We start from the raw sequence: 27227 nt of genomic DNA, 5'->3' as shown, positions 1-27227 counted from the left end.
CTTGCCCCTGGAAGTTTGTTTCTCTGCATGTAATATTCGAAAGCCTTGGCCCTGACATAACACATTGTACATCCTTTTAAAATGAGTGTCTTATATATTTTTTTGACTAGAAAGTGCAACACTTTTACTTTATTTGTCTCCCGGTTTTAATTTGTACAATAGGCCCAAAAATAGGAGTCAAATAAAAATACCGTTATTTCCTGGACGGAATGGGACAAAAAATCAATCAGAATTAAGTGGTACAATAAGGGATTTTTACCATTATAAATATTTTTATTATTATTATTATTTTTTTTTTTTTTTTTGGTTTATCTGGGAGGTATTCCTTTAAACTCATTTTACAGTGGGCGGTTTTTAATTTTAATAATTTATAGTTAATCTTTATCTTACATTTATTACAATGCAAATATTTTAGATGAATATGTTTTTCATCTCAAAATATAATAATTTCAAATTAGTTTAAAATTTTTAACAATTGCGTAGAAATTAGAATTAAGAAAAGTTTTTCTCTTTATTCCCTTTTAAAAGAAATAATTTAATGTTTATTATCAGGTTTTTGTTTTGGGCCTAATCTGGCGCAAAAATATTTTTATTAAAATTTCAAATTTTTCCTTATTATTTAATAATTTTAATCAGATATGTTTTTATTCCTTAATCCTTTCGTTGTGAACACACATATGCTCAAACGTAACACATTCTCCGTGTCCCTAACAATTTTTAAAGATTTATTGCCAAAAAACGTTTTTTATCGCTATATAAAGAAAGTAAGTTGCACTAGAAAGTTCAATTTTTTTAACGGAAAAAGTGGCAGTTAAAATCTTGTTTAATAGGCCGCGAAATAACAAAAGAAAACCGATTTTTTTTTTGCATTCGAGTGTAAGTTTTGTTTCTTGCATAGTGCGAAAAAAAAAAATTAGGAAAATCGAAAGACAACATTGAAAGAGTGGCAAGAACAAACCACGAATTATTATTTCTTTTTCTCACAACAAACAAGAACAAATATAACAAAGAAACCCGACGTCACATTTTTGACCTTCTCCAAAAATTAAAAAAAGAAAAAAACAAAAACGATTGAGAAGTGGGTAGAATTAAAAATTTAAAAGATGGATTTACGTGAGCAAGATCACAATTATTATTTTTTTTTCCGAGACGATGGAAGATTATTATATATATTTTTTTGAACTGGCGAAAACAGGACATCCCCAACAATTAACCTCCCATTTACACTCTTTCCCAAACACGTCAAGGCTTCGAAGTTAGTTAATTTATAATTTGTTTCACGTTAACGAAAACAAATGCTTAAATTTCCCACGCCACCATAATTTTAGTGACGTTATAGGAGTCAGACTTATGACCTTTCCCCCCTCCCCCCGTGAGATTCAAGCAGCGGTTCAAGGTTCAACTTCAGTAGTCGGGTGTCGGCGTGACTATGAGAACACGTGGTTTCAAATTTAAGTTTCTTTTTGAGTGTTTGTCTTCTGATGTTTCATTGTAATTACGCATTCCACCGACATTTGAGTTTATCAAAACTATGGTAAGTTTATGTTGAAGTTGTTAATTAATTCGGATTTTTGTATAATAATCTTGTTTTGAATTTAATACGTATTAAGCCTTGACATGTTGGGGGCCCGTGCTAAAACTATTCATGGTTATTTAAAAAAAAGCTCTTTGTGGCGTCTTCGGTAGATTTCCTACCAAAATAGTTTATAGCACGATACAATCGTGATCATAGGAGTCATTCGGGTATTTTGTTTTTCATATTTCCAGAAGATGCGTTCGGCGGTATGTGTGGGATTATTGCGTTTTTTCCTTGTTCTTATTGAAGCAGAACATGAGAAACAGTGTGTAGAAGACAAAGGCCAGCGAGATCGCCACCAAGATGTACATGAATAAATTGAGCTCTGGATGACGATAACGGTTCTTCCGTAACCATTCCAAAACTTCCTCTTCGGTTTCAAGATCACCTGGCGATCGAGAAATGGGTAAGCCTTGATTGGTTCTTTAATTTTTTAGTGTTAGGCTTAGGTATGTTTGCTAGTTATTTGCGTTGAACAAGCCATATTGAAACGCTACATGGCCTTCTTAAGGCATTACGGTAACGCGCCGTCAGTCAATACAGTCATATCAACATGAACATAAATGAATTATAGGGAGAGGGCGTTTGTCAGGGAGGAAAAGAACATCCGACGTCATTTTATACCTCTACCTAGGGGAGCGTTTGTAGGCGCGATACTGAAATTCCCCCGTTAGGGGGACGGAATCGAGGTAAGAGATATAAGCCTATGACGTAGCAAGAATGGGTTTGCCCTCTCCCTATACAAAAACGAGTTTTGCTTCGAAGTCCTTAAAAACTGCATTTATACACAACCCTTGGCGACACTTTTTAAAACACGCATTTTTTCCCTTCATAAGTAGATAATAATTCTCAATAAGTTAACGACGCGCATTAAGGTAAACAGCGACTATAGTTTTTGTCAATACGTAAAATTTAATTTTGACAGACTAATCATCTCTTATAATTGAGCCCCCAAGTTGTGTAAATAGTCTCACGTTAATCCAATGGGGTTAACATTTATGATTGATAATTATTGCTAACCCAAAACTAACAGAAACGTTCCGACGGACCCCGGACGGGCTAAGTAGATATAGATTTAAGGTGGAACTCATAAACGTCAAACGCAACGCAATTTAGTACAGGCAAAGGCAGGGCGTTGCGCGCAATATAATAATAATAGTAATAAATTTCGCTTCGTACGAAGTTTATTATGAATTCCACCATTACGATACAATTTTATTATTTTTATTAAAAAAAATATACTGTTATTTGCAAAATTCCCGTTAAACTTGTCTCTAACGCGAAGGCCTAAATCATCAACTTCTTATAGGGTTTTACGGTCAACTAACAATATTTCCCAAATATATACTCCACGGGGATTCCTCGGTATTCGGAAGGGAACGCGCGGCGGCACCTTTGAGCTTTGAAGTCTGAGCGCCGGCGCGGTGGGGTTTCCCAGCTGCGAGGCTTGGTAAACTTCAAGGATGCCGATTTAACAGTGTAGATACTACATACCAACGGGTTGGGAACCACCTTCAGGAGGGTTTTCCCCAAGAATGTAGCATTCCCCAGATAGGCACAATAGAGACCGACAATTGGAGAATGCGGAAAAATGGTACGGGAAATGATCGACACAATAGAAGCCGACTATTTTGGGAATGCGGAAAGATTACCACTTCCTTTTTAGCTCCATCCACAATTATATCATGGCTGACTTATAATTTAACGCCCAGACCGAACCTCTTTACCTAGGGAGTTGAAATTTCGCAGGGACGTTATTCTTAACTAGTAGATGATCATTAAGAAATATTTTTGTAATCCGCCGCCATCTTGAAAAATGGAGGCCATCCTTACCCTAGTCGCTATTTACGTTACTCGCGTAGTACTTATAACTTTACGAGACATGAGATACTATACCTTTTCAGCCTTTGCTAGTGCTGTAAAGTTAGGTTGTTAAAAAAGTGTACCCCCTTGGTTGCGAAACCTTGGGTCTAACTCGCAAAAAACTATCCACCTCGTAATGTTAAGCTCCATAGAGATTAACATTACGATTTCGGATTCGGTATAAATAGAAATCCCTGACGGGATTTTCTTAATTAGTTATGTACCTCTGTAAATAGACGGGAACTTCCTTCGGAAGTAAACTAAGGCGGGAACTTGACTAATGCCGTATTTTTTCGAATATCGAACATCCTTAATTTTTACAAACATGATATCCAAATCATCGGCTTCGTCATCGATATGTTCAAGTTCTTCCAAAACCAGCTCGCATTTTGGACAGTTGTTATCGTCTTTGAGGAAATAGGATAAAATATTAACAAATATAGCGTGCCTTCAAAATTATGCGTAAACTTTATGAAGGCTTACAGAAATATACGGCCACAAACTCATTTTCCTCCAATAATTTGTCCAACATTTTTCGATTGACCTCCTCAATTTCGTCCTTGATTTCGAAAACGTCTTGACTGGTCAGCCATTGCAAAACCTTTTCCTCCTCGCTCAGTTCACCTTATTATTGAGGGAATAAAAGCACTTGGCTCTTTTAGTTCCCACCATGTTTGAATTTAAATGACTATTGACCATTTGACTCTTGGAATAGTCAATGGAGTAGTATATCATAAATCTTACCATCGAAAAATACCGGAGTTTGTTTCCTGAAATAAGCCAGAGTTGGCAAATTCATGACGTTCCATTTCATGGCCGCTTCTGGATCGCTGATTTTGACAAAGTCTATACCAAAGACATCAGCTTCATCGTCAATATTCTCCAGATCTTTCAGGGCTTTTATCGATTCTTCCGCAGTTTCGTCGTCTATTTAGGATTCGTAATATTTGTAAAATATATCGTAAACCATCGTATCTTAATAAGTTAATTCTCACAGAAGAAAACAGCCAAAAATGGCGATTCTTCCACAAGTTTATTTAACATCCTCGAGTTGATGGATTCGATTTCATCGGCCAATTCCCTGTTTTCATCATCAATTAACCATTCCAGAACCATTTCTTCGTTGCGAATGTCGCCTTTTAAACGAATGAATAACAATTATTAATCGCCACGAATCCCCCACCCATCATTTGTAAATTAAAAAATATTTATTAGATTGGTAGGCGCAAACAAGGCCACTTTGCGTACCGTTATTATTATTATTTTCATTATTCCATCCTTTTCGTTAGCGTTATCAAATATACGGAGTTTAGTGGGTTAGTGGGAGGTACTCGCGTGACGTTCTCACCATCGTATAAAAGTGGGTTTCCATTTCTGAAGTAGACCAATGCGGGGTACGTCTTGATTCCGTAACGTTTGGCAAGAATGTTATCCTGGATTTTAACCATTTGAATGCCATAAAGATCCAAATCATCGTCGATATTCTCTAGTTCGGCAAGAGATGCGTCGCAAGCCTTGCAATGTTGTTTGTCTAATTAAACGAGATGATGTAATAAATATCCATGATTTTTGTCCAAATTTCGCGTAAATAAGAACGGTTTAGTTACAGAAATAAACTGCTAAGTAGTGAGTGTCCTCCACGAGTTTTTCCAACATATTACGGTTAACCGTTTCGATAGTATCTTCGGAACGTTGGTGTACCAACCATTGCAAAACTTCTTCTTCGGCCAATAGGTCGCCTTTTCAAAAATGAAATAAAATAATGTTAGAGATTCACGAAATATAGCGAATTATTAAACATTTAAGATATACCCTCGTAAACACTGGGAATTCTCCTTTCGAAATAGAGCAATGCTGGGAAATCATTGATACCATAAACTTCCGCCACTGTATGGTCACTCGTTTTAACAAACTGAATTCCGTGCCTATCCGTGTCGTCATCAATATTCTCTAGCTCTTCCAAAACAGCCGTACATTCCTCGCAGTCGGCATCATCTGATTTTTAGACAGATTCAAAGTTATTTTAATATTAGGTTTTCTGCGAGATTTAAAGTATTTCTACACTAGACTACTGTCTATTGATTCTCTTTCTATTCTATTCTATACTAAAATTCCTTGATACTAACTCCTAAACCTAAAACAAGTTAGAAAGGTTCGTTGTTAAGTAATCGAGCATAAATTAAAAATAATAGAAAAATAAATAATAATAATAATCATGCTTAAAATAAAATAAAAATAAATTAAACCAAAGGGAATTTTTGAAGAAAACCAAAAATATATATTGCTGATCCTGTAAAAATGAATAGTGGAAAATGGAAAATTGAAAAACGAAGAAAAAAAAGAATCAAAACGTATGTAAAAATATACAAAATATGCGCAGCAAAAATGATAGGCGTTATGAAAAATCGCAACCCGAGCTAGTTTTTCGACGCAAAAATTAACATATTTTTTTTCTTTGCTTCCCTTGCTCCAAAAATAGTAAAATACCGTATCCCGTTTTATTATTTACCTTACCGGTAACTTAGAAAAAATTGTTACTGCGTTTAATTAATCGCTACTACATTTAGGTATCTATTACTACTAAGATAAAAACTAATTTTTAATATTTTTAAGCGTTAAATTAGAATACTACGATTATTTTTTAAAGCTTTACACTATTCCCAACTTCTTACATTGGATAATTTAATTTTACCAACGGAAAAGTTGAATATTCGAAGAAAGTGTAAAAGAACCATGGCATGTTAGGATAAAGATAGAGATCTACTGACAGAGGCAGAACTATTTGAAAGGGGTTTGCGCAAGCATAGAAAAAGACGAAGATGTGGAAATTTGAATGGGGGCGTTTTTGTTTTTATGATTAGTTTTAGAATTTATAAAGACTAATATTCCTCGAATCTAATATAAGTTGTCTTATATTTGCCCTTCGCGTCTGACACGTGACGTACCCTTCTTGCTTTCGTCGTCGCATTTTCCGCACTTTTGCTCGTCATCTAAATATTAAGACCCCCAATAAGGGAGACAAATGTAAAAACAAAACAAACATTACTTTCCTTACAAGCAAAGAGAAATCAAAAGAGAAGAAGGAAACCATAAGGAAGGTGGACCCCCTAATATTTTTTCCTTGAGCTTCGCGCTTCGAAATTTTACGTCAATTTTTAGCAAATTTTAGTAAGGCGTTTTGGTCTTTTTTTTTTCCTCATTACATTTGCGCTGATGGACTTACCATATTATCTAGGCATTGCAATTTAGTCTTATATTAATTTAGAACGATTTTTGATCAACATTTAGGGTAAGTTTCTTTCGAAGGCTGTACGCGCGTCTGTTGGCTTAATGCGTTAGTATTATTCAATCCGAGAATCTTATAGTTACTTACAAAAATAAACCGTCAAGTATTCGGATTTCTTGATAAGTCCCCTTAGTGTCTCGCCATCAACATCTTCAATATGGTCGCTGGAAGGATCTTTTTGCGTCAAAAGCCATCCTAAGATACGTTCGCCGTTTCTCAAATCGCCTGGGTTAGAGACGTGTTAGTGTTAGTTACAGTTAGCCTGGGTTTATATGTGGATTAAGTAGTACCAGCGTAAATAATTGGTACATCCCGTTCTCCTTTGGGGAAAAATACGAGGGCTGGTAAGGCGAAGCAACCAAATTTCTTGGCCATGACGTCGTCATCCATTTTGACGAAGTGAATTCCGGCAGCGTCCGCTTCGTCATCAATCTTTTCAAGTTCTTCGAGTACTTTCGGACATTGCTTACAGTTCTTTCCATCTAAATTATGAAAACGTGATTTTAGTAGATTGGTAGATTTGAATTAAGGTCAACAACTTACAAAACAGGACGGCGATGTACTCGTAACGTGGTAGAATTCTCTCAAACATTCTTTTATTAACCCTTTCAATGGCATCGCTCAATTCCATGTTCTCCGGGTTGGTCAACCATTCCAATACTTCTTCCTCGTCGAAGAGGTCACCGGGGTATTTGATATGTTTACCATGCCTGAAGAAAACTATTCCCGGTGGCTTTCTGATACCGTACTTCTTAGCCATCAGGTTGTCGCTCATCTTGACCAAGGTCACTTCATAATCCGTGCAGTCGTCATCGATTTGTTCCAAGTGCTCGATAATTTCGTCGCATTCCAGATCACCCGGTACATCTACCATGATTAAAAGTTATTGTGGCTCCGCGACGGGATTGCAGTTTTTGGAAACTTACAAAAGAAGACTGCTAAATAATCCTTTTCGGCGATCATTCGATTTAACATGTCTCGATTAATGTTTTCGATCGTATCTTCGGTTTTTTGTTTCGTTAGCCAGGTCAAGATCGATTCCTCGTCCATCAAGTCGCCTGGAAAATTCCCCAAAAACTTCCCTTGTACAACTATAAACCAAAGGAAAACAAATTCTTACCGAAATATAAGCTTGGTTGTTCATTCTCGAAGTACACCAACGATGGGAATTCGGTGATGTCCAACTTTTTGGCAAAATCAATATCGTCAGTCTTGACGAAATGAATGCCCAGTTTGTCGGTGTCGTCGTCAATATGTTCCAATTCCGCCAAGATGGTGTCGCAATCCTGGCAGTCGTCATCGTCTACCATATTTCATAATTTTAAAGTTTCCATCAAAAACTTAAAGGTTATGTTTTGTTCTAAAACTAACAGAAAAATACGGTGACACTTTCAGCATCCTCCAATAACATCTTCAGCATCTTTTTATCCACTTGTTCAATCACGTCACCTCCCGCGCTCTTCTTTTCGTTGAGCCATGCCAAGACTTCTTCCTCGTCTTTCAAATCGCCTGTTATATAAAAGAAAATGTATGTATACAAGTTCTTCCACACCCGAAATTTGTCCTTTTCTAGTTTAGATCATAACTCACCTTCGTAAAATTGAGGAAATTTATGTCTGAAAAAGACCAGTGATGGGAATGTCCTTATATCGTATTCTCGGGCCACAGCCGGATCGGACACTTTGACAAAATCGATATTGGAAAGCTCGGCGTCATCATCGATATTCTCCAGTTCGTGAAGTACTTTTTTACACTCGGGGTTCTTTTCTTGGTCTGCAATACGGGAAACATGGTAATTTATTTCCCCCTTGGTAACATCTGCTACATTTGAAAGACTTACAAAAAAGTACAGCCACAAAATGATTCGTATCCAGCATTTTTTGCAGCATCCTGCTGTTGACTTCGTCAATTTCATCCGGATCATCTAAAGTCTCTTCTTTGGTGACCCATTTTAGGACAGCATCCTCGTCAATTAAATCGCCTGCAGTTTTAAGGAAATTTAAGGAGGAATTAATGTAGATGCTAAGGACTATTCTGAAAAGTTGCCCAAAAATTAGTCTTCACTCTTAAGTCTTCAAAATGGACTTAAGAGGTTCATAATGTTTGTGAAAATATCATATATTTCGTTACTTGAGATTCGTAATATTTGGGCAACCTTTTTATTACGAAAGAAAATGAAAATAGAATATAAGAAAATGTAACAAAAATAGAGTTGAAAAAGAAGAAGATAGAAGAGGCTTCAGAAGAAAGTATACATTCATATCATAGAAAAAAAGTAGAGATGGGAATAGATAGATAGATAAACCATTGTGTAGATAATAAGAAAAAGAACCAATTCCATGCATAAAAAAGGCAGTTCTAAAAACAGCGGTACGCGCAAAAAGACAAAAATATGTTTAAAACGGTACCTGTCTTCAATTTTATTCTTTGTCGATGAATTCAACCTTTTACTATAGAAAATCAATACTTTGACCGAGGTTGAATTACATACAAAGTATATGAGACCAATATGTCCCATATTTTGTGATATAAAATAAAATTGAAAAGGCAAAAAAAACGAAGGGCTTCAATTGAGTGGTTCGTACGAATCCAAAAAATATACGGAAAAAAATGTCAACGATGTTACTTTTTTCGACGTAATAATCAATGCACGTCTAAAAGGGATAGAGAAGTGTCAATTCTGTCGTGTAAAGTCCTAAACGTTGGTTTTTACAAGTAAAACTATCGATAAAGGTGCTAGGAACAGATCTTGGGGGGCGTGATAGTTTCTTTTGGTAAATAAAAGTATAACAGTTTCCCATGCCAGGATGCAGATATTTTTGAATCACTAAATTGGTGTTTTTAGTGACACTGAGAGACATAAACTGTGCGCTAAAGATGAACTCATGGATGGTTGGTTTTCGACCAAAGTGATCGGGGATTTTGTTTCGAAATAGCATAACTCTTTTGAACAGTTTTAATTTAAAGAAAAGATAGAGTTGGTGCATGGGGGATAGGCCTGGCTTGGAATGTTTATAGTAGATCGCGAGACTCACTGCTGCTTCTAAATGCGGATGGTATGAGCCAGTCTTTCAGTTCTTGTTTACTCCAATCCCCTATAGTGGCCGAAAGAGAATTTAACAAGGGATTCTCCAATAGTACCGTTATATAACAATAATAAGAAATATTTAAGGCCAACAGAGACAAAAAATTGTAAGCCTTTACGATTCAAAAATGATTATATTAAAAAACCATAAAAAATTAACGAGTAAAGCGGCGCACGTGCTTCGAAAGCCGCATTTTTCAATTGACAAATAAATACCACATTGAAGATTCGATCGTTTCACCTTGGTAAGAGATGGGTTCCTCGTTTCTGAATAGAACCAGAGCAGGGAATTCCGTAACACCAGCCTTCTTCTTGGCGAAATTCATGTCGTCAGTCGTGACAAAGTTAATTCCGTGGTCGTCAGTGTCGTCGTCAATATGCTCTAACTCCGCCAGGATCTTGTCGCAGTTCGAACAAGAATCCGGAGCTGATGAAAAGTGAATTTAGAGCTCTGCAATTTTCTCGGACACGCAGCTGTTACTTTAACTCACCGAAAAAGACGAGAACGTATTCGCGTTCCTTGATCAAATTTTCCAGAATCTCATCAGTCACTTCTTCGATAGTGTCGTGTTCCTTTTGATGGATTAGCCATTTCAAAACCTCATCTTCGTTGCGTAGGTCGCCTATATTCCGAATAGGAGACGTTTAGAACTGAGGCTAGGCGTTCTATTGAGGGTCAAGAAACCTTACCTTCGTAGACACTTGGAATTTGGTCCTCGAAATAAACTAAAACTGGTATCTCATCGTCAACGCCAAAGTCCTTGGCGATGCTGTCGTCGTCGATCTTAACAAATGGAATTCCACGTTTATCCGTATCGTCATCGATGTTTTCCAATTCCTTCAAGACGGCGGCGCTTTTTTCGTTATCCTTGTCGTCTAGATAGAGATGAGAGGTCAAAATTTTCTCAAACGTTTCGTCGCAAGAAAAACTTACAGAAAAGCACAGCCAATGCATGCGTGTTTTCCACCAAGTTCTTCAGCATGTTTTCCGTGATATCCTCAATCTCGTCTTTTTCCTTTTGATCCAACAACCATCTTAAAACGTCTTCCTCTTTCAATAAATCGCCTGAAATATTTAATATCTGTTTTAGGATCAAATTCGATGGGTTCAGGAAGGCTTCGTGCCAAGCTTACCATCGTATAAATTGGGGATTTCGTTCTCGAATAAAACTAACGTTGGAAACTTTTCGATTCCGTATTTAGTAGCCGATTCTACGTCGTCGGTTTTAACGAATGCCATTCCATTTTGGTCGGCTTCATCGTCTATGTTTTCTAATTCTCTTAGGATCTTTTCGCTACCTTTCGACTTATCGTCTAAAAGTGAAACGGTAACCATTTAAATTAACGAAGATTAAAATTATCGGTTCATAATTGACGTACAGAAAAGAACGACTAAATGTTCCTGACTCTCTATAAGCATTTCTAACATTTTATCCGTCACATCCTCAATTTCATCGGATTGTTTTTGGTGCAAGAGCCACTCCAAGACATTTTCCTCGTTCTTTAGATCCCCTTTATCAATCGAAAGATGAAATTTTTACCGTTATTTCTATCTGTTATGATTTATTTATGATCTTTGTAACTGGGATTACCGTTGTAAACACTGGGGATTGAGTTCTCGAAATAAACCAAAAGTGGTAGCTCGTCGTCTATTCCGAATTCTTTAGCCACTTCGTCGCTGTCAATTTTTATGAATGGGATTCCGGCGTGATCCGTTTCATCGTCTATGTTCTCGAGCTCTTTGATGATTTGCTTCGATTTCGGGTTGTCACTATCATCTGCCAGGGAGAAACGTTTCATTCCCCCAAAGGGTAAAAATCAATGAAACGAACGCGCTTATATAAACTTGGAACTACTTTAGGCCATAGAAGATTCGTTCACACTACACTAAATTATTCCGCACGCTGAAGTGTTTCAAAGCGGGCTAAAAAAATACTAAGAAGTGTGAACGAGACTTTTCGATCTATAAGCGATTGGGGAGTTGGTCGGGTGTGTTAAGGAAGGAACGAATTTCTCTCACAGAAAAGAACTGCCAGATAGTCAGAATCTTCAATGAGCTGTTCAAGGACTTTTTCTGAGACATCTTCGATTTCGTCCGACTCCATTTGTTCTACCACCCATTTCAAAAGAGCGTCCTCGTTCTTTGGATCGCCTAAAAACATCAGCCACCACGATGCAATAAAAAACGAAATTCAAATTTTATTCCAGACAAATGGAATTTTTTTTTCTTTGTCTTACCTTCGTATAAAATGGGAACTTGGTGCTCAAAAAAGATTATTTGCGGCAATTCTTCGATTCCGTATTCTTTGGCCATGTCGTCGTCATCGATCTTGACAAATTGAACTCCCAGCTTGTCCGTGTCGTCGTCAATGTTTTCAAGTTCTGACAGAACCTTCTGACTTTCTTTGTCCTCGCGGTCGTCTGGGAAATATATTCAAAATTTGTTATTCGGCGAACAAAGATAAATAGGGGTTTCGTAACCTCGACTATTTTTACACATTTTGAAAGCTTATGTTACCCTTGCTTTAACAAGACGAGTTAGACGCGTTTTGGGAATTTACACGATTGAATAAAGAGTATCGAAAGAGACTATGAAGGCCAAAATCCGTTAAATAACAAAAACACTTGACTTTTACTTACAAAAGAGAGCGATAACGTGCGGCGTTCTCTTGATGATTTTCTCTAGGACTTTGTCGGAAACGTCCTCGATTTCGTCAGAGTTTTTCTGATGGATTAACCATTTCAAGACTTCATCCTCGTTTTTCAAATCACCTACGGGATAAAGAGTGTTACACTATCGGTCAGTTTCTTAAATTCCGCGATGCCTTTATCGTACAGTACCTTGATAGAAATTCGGTATTCCTTTCTCAAAGTAAACCATAGCGGGGAGCTCATCAACGCCGTACGAAAGCGCCAATTTATCATCGTCAATTTTGACGAATGGAATGCCATGTTTATCAGTATCGTCGTCGATATTCTCTAATTCGCCCAGAGTTTTCCTATTCTCGATGTTATCATTGTCATCTGTTATTAATTAATTAGGTTTATTATCTTATATCTTCGCTAATTACTCTTAGTTCGTAATTAACTTACAAAACAAAACCGCCAAATTCTCATTTTCCTCAATCATCTGTTCCAAGATTTTAGGCGTCACATCTTCGATTTCATCCGATGATTTCTGCGCTACTAACCATTCAAGTACCTTCTCTTCTTTCGTTAAATCATCTGAAATTAAATGGGTTTTCTTATTTTTGCATAAGTTACTATATGGAAAGAAAAGCATAAGTCCTGTCTCAGAAGTGTTTGACTTTACTGGGTTTCCTTTGAGATTTTAAAATATAATCACGTGTTTCTTACTAACCTTTGTAAACAGTGGGTGCTTGATTCTCGAAGAAAATTAATTGTGGTAATTGATCAACATCGTATTCTTTAGCGAATTCATCATCGTCTGTCTTGACGAATAGAATGCCATTTTTATCCGTATCATCGTCAATTGACTCCAACTCCTCGAGTACTTGCTGGCTTTTTTTATCTTCCTTGGAATCTGTTTTTAGAAAAGGGATATTTAATCAAGACCCTGCATAATCTCTTATTTTTGCTTTTCCCTTTTGAATCTATTTTCTGATACATTTCATTTCTTAATGAATGCCTGGGAGGAAAAAACTTACAATAAAGCACGGCGACGTGAGAATTCTTCTTAATTAGGATATCTAACGCTTCGTCGGAGACGTCTTCGATCTCATCCGTGTTTTTTTGATTCACTAACCAGTCGAGAACATCCTCTTCCGAAGTTAAATCTCCTGGGGATCGTAATAAAAAAAGAGGAGAGTGAGAGGGAGAGAGATAGGTACATAGCAAATTCAGCAGTGTGAAGAAGAGATTAGGAAAGTAACAAACCACGAAATTAGTTCGCGCTTTTTCCGGGTACTTTTCTAAGAAATAATGGTGTGATAGGAGAGATGGTTGAGAACGTACTCGATCCATCAAATTTAACTGAAGTTATCAACCACCTATTCTACCCTTTATAAGAGAATGCCTATTTTGAGAGCTTTCGGTTTATCCATTGATGGTAAAGTTTTTATATTTCAATTGGAAGGCAATATGTTTCCATTACTCTCATTCTTAACAATTTTATCTACTACTAATCCTTTCCAACGTAAGATCTTTTCCTCGAATTCGGGGGGCAAGTAACTCTTTATACAAAAACCGCGCAAACTTTATTTAAAATTTTGAGACATTCTCTTATTGATGTTTTTGTGGTTAATTCTTGTATACATTTCACATGATGATGATTTCCGGATAGAATTCGATCCGAATATTTGTTATAATATTTACTTGTCATGGCTCCCCGTATCTCTTATAGAACCAGAGTTAAAACACTCCAAATATATACTTTTATTTTTTATCATAATGTTTTACCCCTCGAGACCCCGAAAGTACTCTTAAGACTCTTATATCTCCCCGATCACCTCCAGTGAATCATCTCGAGGAGAAATTTATTTCTTCTTTAAAGGGAGGATAAAGTGCAAAATCAAGTGATTTTTATTGATTATGGTGTTGAAATGCGTATAGTATAATATAGTATGTTTAATAATTTGATAAACGAGGCTCCTTTATCCAAAGGGACTTGAAAATTAAACGGTAAGACGCCAATAACAGTTCGTCTGCTTATTTTTATATTTTTTTTAAAAAAAAATATATATGAATGTTTTTCGATGTTTTTACTATGCACTCAAATAAAAATAAAAATCACTTTTTTCCTATCCTTTTCATCCTCTCTTTAAAACTACTTTGTAAGGGATTTTCATTGGCCACTCTTCTCTTACCTTCATAGAAATTTGGTACTCCTTTTTCAAAGTAAACTAAAGCCGGTAGTTCTTCTATTCCGTAATTATGGGCGACACGATCATCGTCAATTTTGACAAAATCGATGGCGTTTCTTTCGGCATCGTCGTCAATATTTTCAAGCTCTTCCAAAACTTTATCGCTCTCTTTACCATCCTTGTCATCTATCAGAAAAAGCCGGGGGAAAAAAAATAAAAAATGACTCATTGATCGAAAGTATACCATGGTGTTTCACACATTTAATAGTATACTTCTGCTATAGATAAAGGTTCAATAACGTTCACATGTCTTACTCAACATGCTTGAATATTTCCTTGTTTTAGGGGAAATTAAATCAATGTTTGGAAGCCCATTTCTCGTTAAAACTAAATATTGTAGACCACATGCATGTTCTTCGATGCACTTTCAACTCAGTTTGACCCTATGAACGCGTCCTTTAATTTATTGCATCACTTTTCTTCGTTCAAATTTTGTTACCTGTTTCAAAAACCCCAATTTCCCGCTCAATACGAAAGGAAAAATCTTGTACTTACAGAACAAAACGGCCAAAAAGTCTGATTCGTCAATTAGCGATACTAATCTACTGGCTGAAACGTCCTCTATTACGTCTCCTTCTTCGCCAATGTCTTTAAACTCGTTCAACCAACTTAAGACATCTTGTTCGTTCATTAGGTCTCCTATTATGAATTAACAGGAAAGAAAAAAAGAAAGGTTTTCGAGGGATTAGCCCTAGTAACTTTTCTTTTTGGCTCAACGAACACATCTGTTCCTTAAACGTGAATTCTTTTGACAAAAGAGGCTAATATAAAAAAGTTCTAAGCTGTCGTGGACAACCTTAAGAACCTTAATTGAAATCCCTTCTTTGGGATGTGAGATTTCTATCCAATTCCAGAATACCCTAGCAACATCTCCGTGGAGTTTATGCTCAGTAATAAATAATAGGTTTTGACAACAAAAACTCTTCAGAAAAGAAGGTGGGTTTTTTTCTGAGAAAAAATACAGGATGTAAGAGAAGTATTTCTTCTACAATATGTTTTTTGAAAACGATACTGAAACCTTTTTGTAGGAAAGTTTATCTTATTTATTTATTTATTATTTTTTTTAAATCTCCGGTCATGTGATATTACCTTTGTTTATAAATACCAATATGCCTTTTATAGAGACTTTCAAGTAATTTCTGATCTCTTTAAATATTAACCTAAGTAGTTTCTTGCTTCTCGATTTTATTATCTTATCTCCCACTAATGTAAAAAAAAAATCCCAGAAATATTTACACCAAGTTAAGTAGCTTACTAGCTTTAGGCCTTGGTATTATCATTAACTTTCATATTTCTATGTGCAGCTTTCAATCGCGAATATTTTTGCTAGAAAAGCTATAAATTTTCTACAAAAAATGATATGTAAGTATAATGTCCCCGTTCGTATTTCGTTTTCCCAATTTTATTGATTTAAAAAACAGCACCTCCCGGGTTTTTTAAATCCCCTAGTACGATTACAAGGACCCTTATAAATCAATACACCTAAACTACACTTTAAAGCCTTGAGAAACTTGTAGGAAGGGTTATGCTATATAATGTGCAAATAATTAGCTTACTGTCGTTGTGTACAATTTAATTAACGTTTAAAAGCTAATTGGGTTTAAAATTCATTATTTTTACGAGTAAACAATTAGAATACTGCCACTATGTATACTTTAATTAGCCTTACTTAGTTTTCCTATTAGTTCTTTCCATTCTTATAACGAAAACCTGAATGTGACATTATACTAATCCACTTACTTATTCCCGATGCGAGTGCTAAGGCTTAACTCGCTATTTTTAACTGAAAAATCTGGGTCAAGTTGATGCGTCGTCTGTTTTTCAGTCGAAACGTTTCAATATGTTCAATTCTGTAGTAGACGACGCATCATTTTGACCCAGATTTTCGATTTAAAATCGCTCGTTAAGCCTTATCATACGCATCGGGAATAAGGTGGAATAAATATTGTAATTAAGCGTGTATATAACGAAGCCGAATGTGGCTGTACTAATTATATAACGGCTCATAAACTTCTGTTAATTTGTTTCCACTAAAAAATCTTATTTTATTTAAAATGTCAGACCGTTTCAACCTATAATGACTCGAATAAATATCTTAAAAACCATGGATAACTAATCACTGCGTGAACCTTCCAAATTAATTTTCTCGTTCCATAAAGGCGGGAACGGAATGAAAAAATATTAAAATCCACTAGTGGTCTGATAAAACGTTTCCACGGATGGCGTGTCGCCTATGGCAACGACCGAATTTCTCTGGTTCACCATTCTCACTCATCTCCCTTCCCCTAGTTCTCAACACAGTGAATTAATACAATTATCCCACGAAAATTGAAGAACTGATTGAAAGATTACACCCCTTTAAAGCGGCAGTTAAAATATTCCAATGAGAATTGTTCAACTTCCCGTATAACACCTCAGTCTCACTCGAATCGTGAAAGTGACTGTTACCGCAAAATCAGTTCTTTTTATCTCGTTTAGAATTGAAGCATCTTTGTAGTACTTTTGCATGGCGCTTTTTCTACAACCCTATAGGATTAAAACTCCAGTTGTAGATTTTTTGGCAGGCACGTGAAGGACAACAACGTTCGCCGTTTCTTCGTCTATCGTCAGGTTACGTTGGCTCAAACCCAAGAAAACCTTTTTTCTAACCAGACATGACGCGGGCCTAGCTTCCTTTACTCGTCATTCTTTTTTAGAACCTAGGACTTTGCGTGTTTCCCCGCGAGTCCCCAAGTTTTATAGACTTTACTTTCTTCTTTCTTTTTTTTTTGTTGAAATCTAAAGTTGACTTTTGAAGATCGAAACCCCCTAACGGTAGCTGCTTTAACCTCGATTTTTTCGGATGTAAGAAAGTTAAAAGTTTCAGAGCTCCGGAAAAGAAAGGAAAAACTTTTACGATTTATAAAATTTTTTTTCTTAAGGAATATTTGAAATACTCGCGTGAGTAGAGAATGACGTTTGATAACAAATAAAAAATTGAGGTAGAAAAAGATACAAATACACAGCGTTTCATATTCCTGTCACAAATTGAGACGTTCATGTCTTTGACGTATATCCATAAGCTAAAATGTAGCGTCAAAATGTTTTATTAATTTCCCCCTGGGATATTAAGAAGTGGTTTTTTTTTCTTGTCGAGTTTCAAACGCGTTATCTGGTTTCTTCTTAGTACAGCTCTTTCTACAGACGATTTTCTTTTATTTACTGGCGTTTGAACGCTTGGGGAATCTTGTAAATTAATTTTTTTCTTCTTCTTCAATCTATGACGTGTGTAGAGATTTCCCATTGGATTTAATTGAATTTTCTTTTAAATTCTGAATGTCTTCTCTCACTAAAAAATTTTCCGTTCGTTTTTTTCTTTGACGCGTTTAATAAGAATGATGATAATGAGTTTAGTTAATTCTTATCAGCGAGGCTAGATTGAAGAGTCGACTAATGGTAATGAAATTCGCTTTTAGAGAAAAGGGGAAAAGAAGGGGTTTGTTGTGTTCAGTGTGAGTAACAAGTTTATTGGACCTATGAGAGTGGAACGCCGCATTAGGGGATCCTTTGAGAGGATTATTGTGAAGTTTAGGTTTTAAACCATGTTATCTGACAGTTTAAAGTTCTTCTTGGGTTTTAACAATCTCTTCTCGTTTATTATTATGTATTCCCTAATTTTCTGATTATTATTAAAGCATGTAAGATATATTTTTCTGTAAAATTAAAATAATTTACGATTTTATTTAAATTCATTAAATTTTGAGAACCTGTAAGGCATCTTTCCCGTAAACACCGGTGTAAGGCGTGATAAACATTTCTACAGGGGCTCGTACGAATAACATAAGGATTATTAAGCCTGTTTTTGAGCTTTCCCTCATGGTCTGACATTCATGCCAGTAATTTGACTTATGTTCCATCGTCTCTTTACCAACTCAGACTTACTTAATTATTTTTATTTTTTTTTTGTCAAAAGAATGAGGTCGCCTTTAATGTAGCTATTTTTGAAGTAGAATTAATAATGTGGTTTAATTTTAAGGATATTGAAACTTTCAACAACATATTTGTCTCTTCCATTTTAATAGGGAAATTTCTCAACGATATTGTTACTAAAAATAGATTTTAATATATGGAAATGAGTCAATGACGTCCCTGGTTAGGATATCTTTTTTGAGCAACTCATATGACTGCGGATTTAAATAGTTTTGTTTGTATCTAGATTATAGTATAATTAAACTATTTTTTCGGGCGCTATTTCTCTTACGTTGCTTGTATTAACTCCCGGACGTTAATACTATATTGGTTCGCCTCATTTGCATGTACGAATATGGTAGTACAGCTCTATATTTCCCAGACTCGATAATAGACTAAATTTAGTTCATAACGTCTGTATTACCTTATCATAATTCAACAGAAGTAAATAAAATTGAAGTAAAACATTGTTACTCGAAGATAAACACAAACAAAGGGGTTCTTATGTTTATAAGATCTTTAAATGGAAATTTATAAAATTTTCACGAATTTTACTTCAACTTTAATCAACTTCCGATTTGAGTTATATATGTTGATTTGGGGAAAGTACTCGGACCATTTACTTTGATGACCCCTATAAGACTAAATTGAAAGTAATCTCTTCCGCGGATTGGAAAGAAACGTACTGTTTTTTTTTTCGGGAAGGAGGGAACTCACCATCGTATAGTAGAGGAATCTTTTTCCTGTAATAGACGAGTGCCGGTAATTCCTCTAGACCGTATTCCGTTGACAGCGCTTCGTCGATTATTTTGACGAATGCGATTCCATTTTGGTCGGCTTCATCATCAATCTCCTCCAGTTCATGGAGTACCAAGTCGCATTCTTTACATTTCTGTTTGTCTGAAACGTAAAAATATAGTGATTGATTATAATTATTTAAATATAATTTCGTTATTTCATAAAAAAATAAATAAAATCGTATAGTCTTTTTTTTATTTTGGATGGTTTAGCTAGTTTCTGTTATGCTAATAGACGTGTTCTTTTGCGCATGCGCTAAACTGTAGCGCAACTGACACTGTAGGTTACATATTTTGTTATCAATTATATTTATTGTATATCAGGTTTTGAAAATTGGTTTTTTGGTCACTTTTTACATTAAGGAAGTTGTTTATACGTTTATGTTTTAAAACGTTATCGAAATCTGATCATCCCAAAAATCTGGCATTTTTAAAATATTTACTGTTGAACTTTATCGCATATTGAATATTTTACGAAACAGGTGAATTTTAAACAACTGTCCGCACCAAAATTTTAGATTATCTCTTCACTCGACAGGGGAAAACCACTATAGTTTAGGGGGATAGAGGTTATTGGCACCCTTAGATAAACCATCCTGTGAATGTCTTTAATAATTCAACCGCGGAGTCGATACCGGCATGGTTATTTAAAGAGAGTGAAAGGTTAAAGGTCGAGTTAAACCCGGACAGAAATCATTACTCTCCGCGGTGTCATTATTTATGTAATTGCCTTCAATACTTTACAAACTTTCTAACTTGAAGCGAGTAAAAAAGAAAAACTTTTTTAAAAATGTATTAGACTTAATGTTATAATTATAATTCAGCCAGACGCTCCTAAACGTAGACAGACTCGGGTATATACTTCAGTAATAGTATAAAAGAATTTGACATTATTCCAACTTCTACTTAGGATACTTAAGAATCTAAATTTCTTAATTGGTTAGCGCGCTATTCTTTCATTGCGTCGTAGCTCACTCAAGTCTTTCTGTCTCACTTTGAGTTTGCGCAACTTTTATATCTACCAAGGGTTTGTTTATTGTAAAGCCCTCTATTGAACTTCATAGTTGATACGAACTTAAGTTTAAAATGAGGATTAAGTCATTAGGACGGTTTTTAGTTACTCTAGCTCGCTATCAGATCTAAATCGTGCATGGTAGGAGGCCAGCAGGAGCAATGACTTTAGCCTTAATGGAAAAAGCTCTCCAAGTTAAATTTTAATTATGAAATATTCACTTAAAAATCAACAGAATATCCAATAATAAATTTAGTCTGCTTTGATTGTATCCGCATGCCCTTATCAGGTAACGTATCTTGAAATTATCTTAGACAACAGACCCGTCTGTGATTTTGTATAGCTTAATTGGCTGTTAGAGTGATGTATATAAGACACTTTCTAATTTGCTGCTGCGAAAGAGTGTAATTAGGAAATTCAAAGTTTAACATTTTAATTGTGTTTACTTATACTTTAAATACGCTTTTATTATTTAGAAATTACAATTAGAAGACCCGGACATGCCACATTGTCTGTCTGTCCATTCGAAGAAACTACAAATTTTATAAACTAATTTAAAGAATTTAAATTGAAAACACACGAATTTAAATGTCCCGAACTCTTGTTAAACTCTAGTTTCTCTCTCGAAAGAGACTTGCCTTGAAGAGTTCCTCGAGGGTTTATTCAAGACAGATTCACTACGTACCATATGCAAATGAAACTAATGAAATTATGCCGGGAAGGGATGAAGAGAAGAGATGATAATCAAATGTGTCTTATTAAATATATGTTGATTCTGGAGGAAGATGAATACAGAAACCGCGCGGGCGTATGCTTGAACAGACCCTCGTTAGTTTCCTAATTATTTTCTTCCACTAACCGTGGGAATACTAGGCCTAATTGGAATTTCTTTGACACCGTTGATTTTGTTACTAACACGCGTGCCTCCTTTTTGGGCTACCCCCAAACACCTTCGTTTATTGTAAGCATTTCTAAGGGTTTTCTCGCTGCACCCTCGGATGTTTTGAGGTTCGCATAATTGCCTTTTATCGCCTAGAATAGCCTGAAAAGATTTACAAAGCTAAAAACAAACGGAAGTTACCAAAGCGCGGATAATTGTTAACCGAAATATTTTTAGTTTGCCTTTGTCGGTAAAATCTATGGCATTAAATTACCTCTGATTTATCAACTTCCGATAATACCCCAATATCTCAAGGCTGTTTTTGTCTCGCGAGGTGCGAAATCGACCAAAAGCTCGTTGGACCAAAAAGTAATATTGAAGAAAACGTAGAAGCTATTGCTTAGTTGTTGTAAAGAATGCTTCAAATGAAATTTGCAACGCTTACAAAGCCGAAATCCCTTTGACTTAGTCTCTAAAGAGATAATGTTTGTATTGCCTTGAGTTTATTGCAAATTCAGGCTGGTTTTGTGTCAATGGATTGTGTTAAGATGCTATGTTTATTATTGATTGTGTAGTCCTTTAGCACATTGGCATATACGTTTTGGAGGAGTACGTTTTATTGGGAGAAATAAGTATATTTGTTTTTCAATGTGCTAATGGAGTATACACGGTGGCTTTTGCCAAACGGTATACATATAGGATTTGTCTTCAATCCCTTACCGAACTATCGGTCCAATTTTCTAAAAATAAAGGAGTGAGGGGGTGTACTAAGGGGTAGAGGGCACTGTGGGGTGGTGGACCTTTTCCTTAAACATTTTAAAGTCACTTTGCACCCCCCTTTCCCATTCCTATTTCCGCCCTGTTTTCTTACTTCCTTACATTTGTTTTCTCAACATTTTGACGTCATTAAAACGAGTCAAATACAAAGGAGAAATATACTCGGGGGTTCTCTCGTTTAAGCCGAGTGTCAAACTCAAAAACGTCTGACCGAAATTTTCGCGCAATTCTGAAGTTGAGGTCTTGGTCACGTTTCGTAATCGGTTTTTCATATGTCTCAAGAATATTGACCTTTTAGTTAAGTCAATATTAAATATACGGTTTATTTGAAACCACTGCTCACATATTTTAGTCTGGAATTTGCAATACCTTCCGAAGGAATTTGTTTACTCAGACTTACGAAACTGGCTGTCAAATTAGATTGGATGCATTTGATTTGAGCAGTATGAGTATTTACAGATAATACCCTTCTAAGTTAACCCTTTCAAGCCTTGTCACCTTATGGTTAAATTTGCATATATATGTAATTATTTATAGAATGATAATTAATTATGAAATCAAAGGTGTCTTGCTATTTCTAATTGTATAGACCCAATTTCAATTTAGTTTGCCTATTTTTGCTTCTATCTCTATTTTTCCGTCCGAGCCACTGTTTTCGAGTTATGATTAGAGTGTTTTATGGATGACCCCTTAATTAAATTAGAAATCATTGTCTAAATCAGTTTATTAATTAAATTTAAGGTGCCATCCGTAAAATACTCTGAACAATCTTAACTCGAAAACAGTGTCCCTTGTGGCAAAATGGAGATAGAGGTTACATTTTCGACGGAAATTCGTTCAAAGAACATCCCCCTTAATTTATTCATGCATACTTATGATAAACACCCTGTATTTTATCCCAAATACCACGGACTTTTTTGACAGAAATTTTATTTTTAAAATGGCGTTTAGTTAAATTTATTTCAAAGTAGTATTTGGGGATGACCTCTAGGAAGTTTTGGCTCGCGATCTATTTGATTTTTTAGTTTTTTAACTTTCGACTGTTTTCATTCCGTTTCCCCATTTTTACTTTTTGTTACAATACTCCTACTCTTTTGAAAGACAAAAAACTTTTCGCCAAAATAAAGGAGTGCACTGTTTAGGAAAGGAAAATTTCTTTTGCTGAAATAGTTTACTTACAAAATAGAACGGCGACGTAGTCTGTTTCATCTATGATGTTTTGTAAAATCTTGGCATTGACCTCTTCAATTTTATCCGGTAATTCCATAGCTTCTAGATTTGTCAGCCAATCTAAGACTTGCTCTTCGTTCATCATGTCACCTGATATTAATTAATAATAGACTAATTAGTGAATGAACGAAAACTTAAACTCTGACGTAATTAGAAACTATTAGTAAAGCACTTTACGGGTCTATCTAGAGTTTAATTAAAATTTTCTTTTAAAAGTTTGTTTGGAATTATGAAAATATTCCCACACTTTAAAAACATTTATCAATCATTTTTAACAATTTTTAGACTTTAATGTCACATGATTAGTAAATACGGATGGTGTGGTGTATGCCTATATTGAAGAGCGTTAATTTAGCATTTAGTATATGACTCCTGTATTTTATAATTGCGAACAAGACTCGTGTAAATGTATACACTTGTTCATTGTTCTTTAAAGGTAGATGTAAAATAAAAAAAATCCTTCTAATCTACTTTCTTTTTCTTGTGTAAATGTAGCGGTATTTCTCATTTTCTTTTTCGAGTGACTTGCGTAATTAAGAAGTTTGTTTGCGATTTTTCTCTTATCTTCGATTATTGTAGTTACCCTTATAATACTTAATTGGTTTCATATCTTACTAATTAATATACTTTGAAAAGTTGGCCTAATTTTTGTCGCTCTCTAAATGACTCTTTTGACAAATGACAATTTTAATTATTATCAGTCTAGAGTTGGGGGTTTATTTTTTATGGAATTAACAGGTTTTTAACTTTTTATGTAATTTAATTGTAGGATTAGGTTATAGTTTATTGGGGGAGAGGTGAGGGGTTCTTACCATCGTAGAAAGTAGGTTGTTGGTTACGGAAATAGACGAGTTGAGGGAATGTGGTGATGCCGAATTTCTTGGCCGTGCTTCTTTCGCATATCTTGACGAACGCCACGCCGAATTGGTCCGCTTCATCGTCTATGCGTTCGAGTTCGTGTAGGATTTTGTCACAATCTTTACACGACTTCGTGTCTGTAAAACATTAAAAACCCGTATTTATATTTGTAAGTTAATTATAATTAGCAATTACGTTAATTAGAAAGGTTGCCATAAAGAGCATAGCAATTTTGTAACGCGGTTACGTAAACCACTAAAATTATATTTCATTTGTTAATCTTTACTCATTTTGGATCTAAAATGAATTCAAAACACTGTGACACCCTGCCTTAGAATTTATGGTTAGAAGCTAAAAAATAATCGTCAGCTAACATCTTTATTCATTATTGGGAATGGTTTGCCTCTTTCACTGTAACTTAAATCCTTTGAATTGTATAGCTTTGACAAGTCAACGTTAAGCCTAATTGCCTTCATTATATCTAATGAGGATTATACACACGTAATATTAGATATTACGATTGCTTATCGCCCGTCTTCTCTCAGTATCAATTATCGGTTGGGTGTATTTAGGAGCTTAATCGAACGTGTTGCAAAGGCGCTTAGAGGGATAAAAATATTGAATTTCGATTTAGCGTTTAAATGTAAAGCGGGTAGGCTGGCTACGTTGCTTAGCTTAGCGGGGCCCGGCCTATTGAAAGAATCAACAAGTAGTGTAAGTATCAGGGTTCCTATTACATCCCCATTAGGTTATACTCGCGAGGCTTTTATAGTTCTCGTCCCTGGGGGATACGAGGATAGGAATTCTTCCGTGGTTTTCACTGTCACCGCTCGAGGCGCCTTCTTTTCCGTCGTCTGCTTTAGGTCAAATTACAGTTTAGAAAAGGCGGGAAGAAACGATGGTAGACACCTTTTAGATTAAACGCTTTTCATTAACTTTAACGGGGAGGAAGACAAGCGGAGTCTTTTTAAAAATGCATTAGGTCTGCCCCTGGATCTAGTTCTCTAGTATTAATTATTCAAGAAGGGATCTGAGACGTCAGCGAAACCCCCTTTTGTTCCTTCGTAGCGTAATCGCTTCCCTCTTCGCGTTCAAAAACGAGGGTTTTACTTTTAGAGAGGCGCGAGACGTAAAACTAGTGCCGAGCCATTTTTGGAAAGCGCGCGGTTTCAAGCCCGCTGAAAGTTAATAATAGCTAAATGGAAATGGCCGCTTCTTTCCTTAAAAATTTAAGGGTTTTTCTAAGAAAATATACGCTTTGATAACTCGGTTATTTTGACATATTTCTGGCGGGATGGATTTCTTACGGCCCGGGACGTACGCGCCACTTTTTACGCTGGGAATTTCGAGGCGGGAGGGGATGGATGCCTATAATAAGTTTGTCCTTCTTTCGCGGGACGGGGGATTCTTAGAGGCAGGGACGGTTAAGCCTCGGTTAAGGATTCTCTCTAGCAGACGCGTTTAGTTTTCGGGGGTCTGCGCTCGGCACGATTTTTGAGAATAGCGGCGGTGGGAAATACGGACGGTATAAACGGAGCACGGTACTCACAGAAGAAAACGGCCAAATACTCTTCGGTTTCTAGCAGTTCCGCAAGTTTCTTGCCGTCGATTTCTTCGATCACTTCCTCGGGCGGAGGCTGCGGAACTTTTTTCTTACAATACGTCCCCGAGAGGCAAAGGAGTAATAGGAACAGCACTCGGTACAGACGGGCAGCCATCTTGGCCTAGCGGGTGGGCCACGCCGAAAAGGGGAAAGAGAGATAGAAAAGGATTCTCGGAGGCTGCGAGCTTTCGCGTTTGGGAGCAGCCCAGCTCCGCGATTATATAAGACGCTACCGTAGCCTACGATCGCGTCTATGCCTCGCGCCTTTCCAGGCGCATTTTTCACTCTCCCTCTCCCTCCACGTCCCTCTATAACTCCTCTGATCCTTTCCTCTTCCGTCTCTCTATCACTTTCCCTCTCTCCTCTCTCTCTGTGGTGTCTCTCTTCGACGTCGTGCGTCGCTTTCCGGGATCCGGAGTGCCTCTTCCCTCTTCTTATCCCACATGTTAAACAGGGTTTTTACCCACACCTGGAAAACCGTAGAAACAAGTCCAATTCCACCCTACAAAATAAGGTACTAACAGAGATAACAGAGGTTTTATTTATCTTGAGCTCTGATTGGGTAGGTATGAGAAAGAACTCGTGATTTTGGTGCGCCTCACGAATGCATTTGGAATAAAATTACGTATGGTATCGCGACGCGAACAGTAATTACAAGAACCAAAGTCTACATTGTAGATCACGTGAAGCAAATTAATAATAAAACTTAAATATAATATCCAATCCAAAGCTAATCCCGAATTAATAGAAAATTGGCGACAAATATTTCTTCTATCAGTTTTCTAGTCGCTGAAAACTTGTTATCCAGAACGCGTACGAACTCTGTTTAACCTATAAGTCGCTTTCGTCTTTAGTACTATAGATACGAAAGCCACAGCGACTTTCCCCCAATACGCGTCTCTGGTACGTCCAGGCTCTCTCTCTCTCTTCCCATCCTGGTATCCTAGAAACGACGTGAACTATATATTCGTCTCTGGAATTTTTGACTTCTTTCTATCGCGATCCTGTTTATGACTCTCCCATCGCGCGTCATCCCTTCCTGAAATGACTGAAGAGACGAACGACGAACCCCAACGTTTTATTTATTTAAAAGCTTGGTAGGAAGGACTATCTGAAGTGGGGTACCCCTTTCCTACAGCAAACATCCATATGAATAGGAAAAGTTTTATACTACAAACTTATAAGTTTATTAGGATTTATGTTCGCAAGGATTAAAAGCTTGAGGAAAAAAAACAAAAAACTTGAAATTTTTACATAAAAAGCTTTTAGAATTTGGCTTCTCGTGTAAATATTTGTAGGTAAATTATTTAGTTTTAAGGCTTAAGTATCAATTTTAGAACTTTCTGTTCTTTGGAAACTCGTTAGGCTTAGTAAGAAAATGTATCAGAGTCGTGCTTTTAGGCCTTGCCATTTTGAAATGACCCTTTAT

The 27227-nt window shown here is 36.2% G+C and overlaps 2 protein-coding genes across 6 annotated transcripts in view; one reads left to right on the top strand and one right to left on the bottom strand.

Moving 5' to 3' along the window:
- Positions 1-1794: 1794 nt before the first annotated feature.
- Positions 1795-26164, bottom strand: hlk (hulk). 5 transcript variants are annotated; one of them, XM_089843208.1, is made up of 38 exons: positions 25745-26158; positions 24150-24332; positions 23287-23427; positions 19359-19541; positions 15189-15332; positions 14637-14819; positions 13479-13610; positions 13172-13354; positions 12904-13035; positions 12652-12834; positions 12451-12582; positions 12049-12231; positions 11831-11962; positions 11403-11588; positions 11191-11322; positions 10945-11124; positions 10745-10876; positions 10501-10686; positions 10302-10433; positions 10052-10237; positions 9761-9820; positions 8566-8706; positions 8316-8498; positions 8097-8234; positions 7846-8028; positions 7652-7783; positions 7269-7592; positions 7016-7207; positions 6813-6950; positions 6385-6429; positions 5252-5434; positions 5047-5178; positions 4788-4970; positions 4435-4575; positions 4184-4366; positions 3923-4063; positions 3664-3846; positions 1795-1964 (listed from the first exon to the last, which is right to left on the bottom strand). In XM_089843208.1, the coding sequence occupies exons 1-38, from the start codon at positions 25911-25913 to the stop codon at positions 1795-1797; spliced, it is 6066 nt and encodes a 2021-aa protein (XP_089699334.1). In that variant the 5' UTR covers positions 25914-26158. The 5 variants fall into 5 exon arrangements, with proteins under 5 accessions (XP_089699334.1, XP_089699335.1, XP_089699336.1 ...); XM_089843209.1 differs by lacking the exon at positions 6385-6429 and having other exon boundaries at positions 25745-26157; XM_089843210.1 differs by lacking the exon at positions 9761-9820 and having other exon boundaries at positions 25745-26157.
- The window catches only part of LOC149661657 (neuropeptide CCHamide-1 receptor-like), a 100625-nt gene continuing 75247 nt past the window's right edge, over positions 1850-27227 (top strand). The window contains exon 1 of the mRNA XM_089843218.1: positions 1850-1982. The gene's annotated coding sequence lies outside the window, so the exon portion shown is untranslated. The remainder of the gene's footprint in view (positions 1983-27227) is intronic.

This window comes from Phalangium opilio, unplaced genomic scaffold (genome assembly GCF_054372755.1).
Source record: "Phalangium opilio isolate 3A_F unplaced genomic scaffold, DU_Popi_V2 ptg000070l_1, whole genome shotgun sequence".
Classification (NCBI taxonomy): domain Eukaryota; kingdom Metazoa; phylum Arthropoda; class Arachnida; order Opiliones; family Phalangiidae; genus Phalangium; species Phalangium opilio.
The sequence above is the reverse complement of the archived record's forward strand: the minus strand, read 5'-3'. Positions and strand labels throughout refer to the sequence as shown.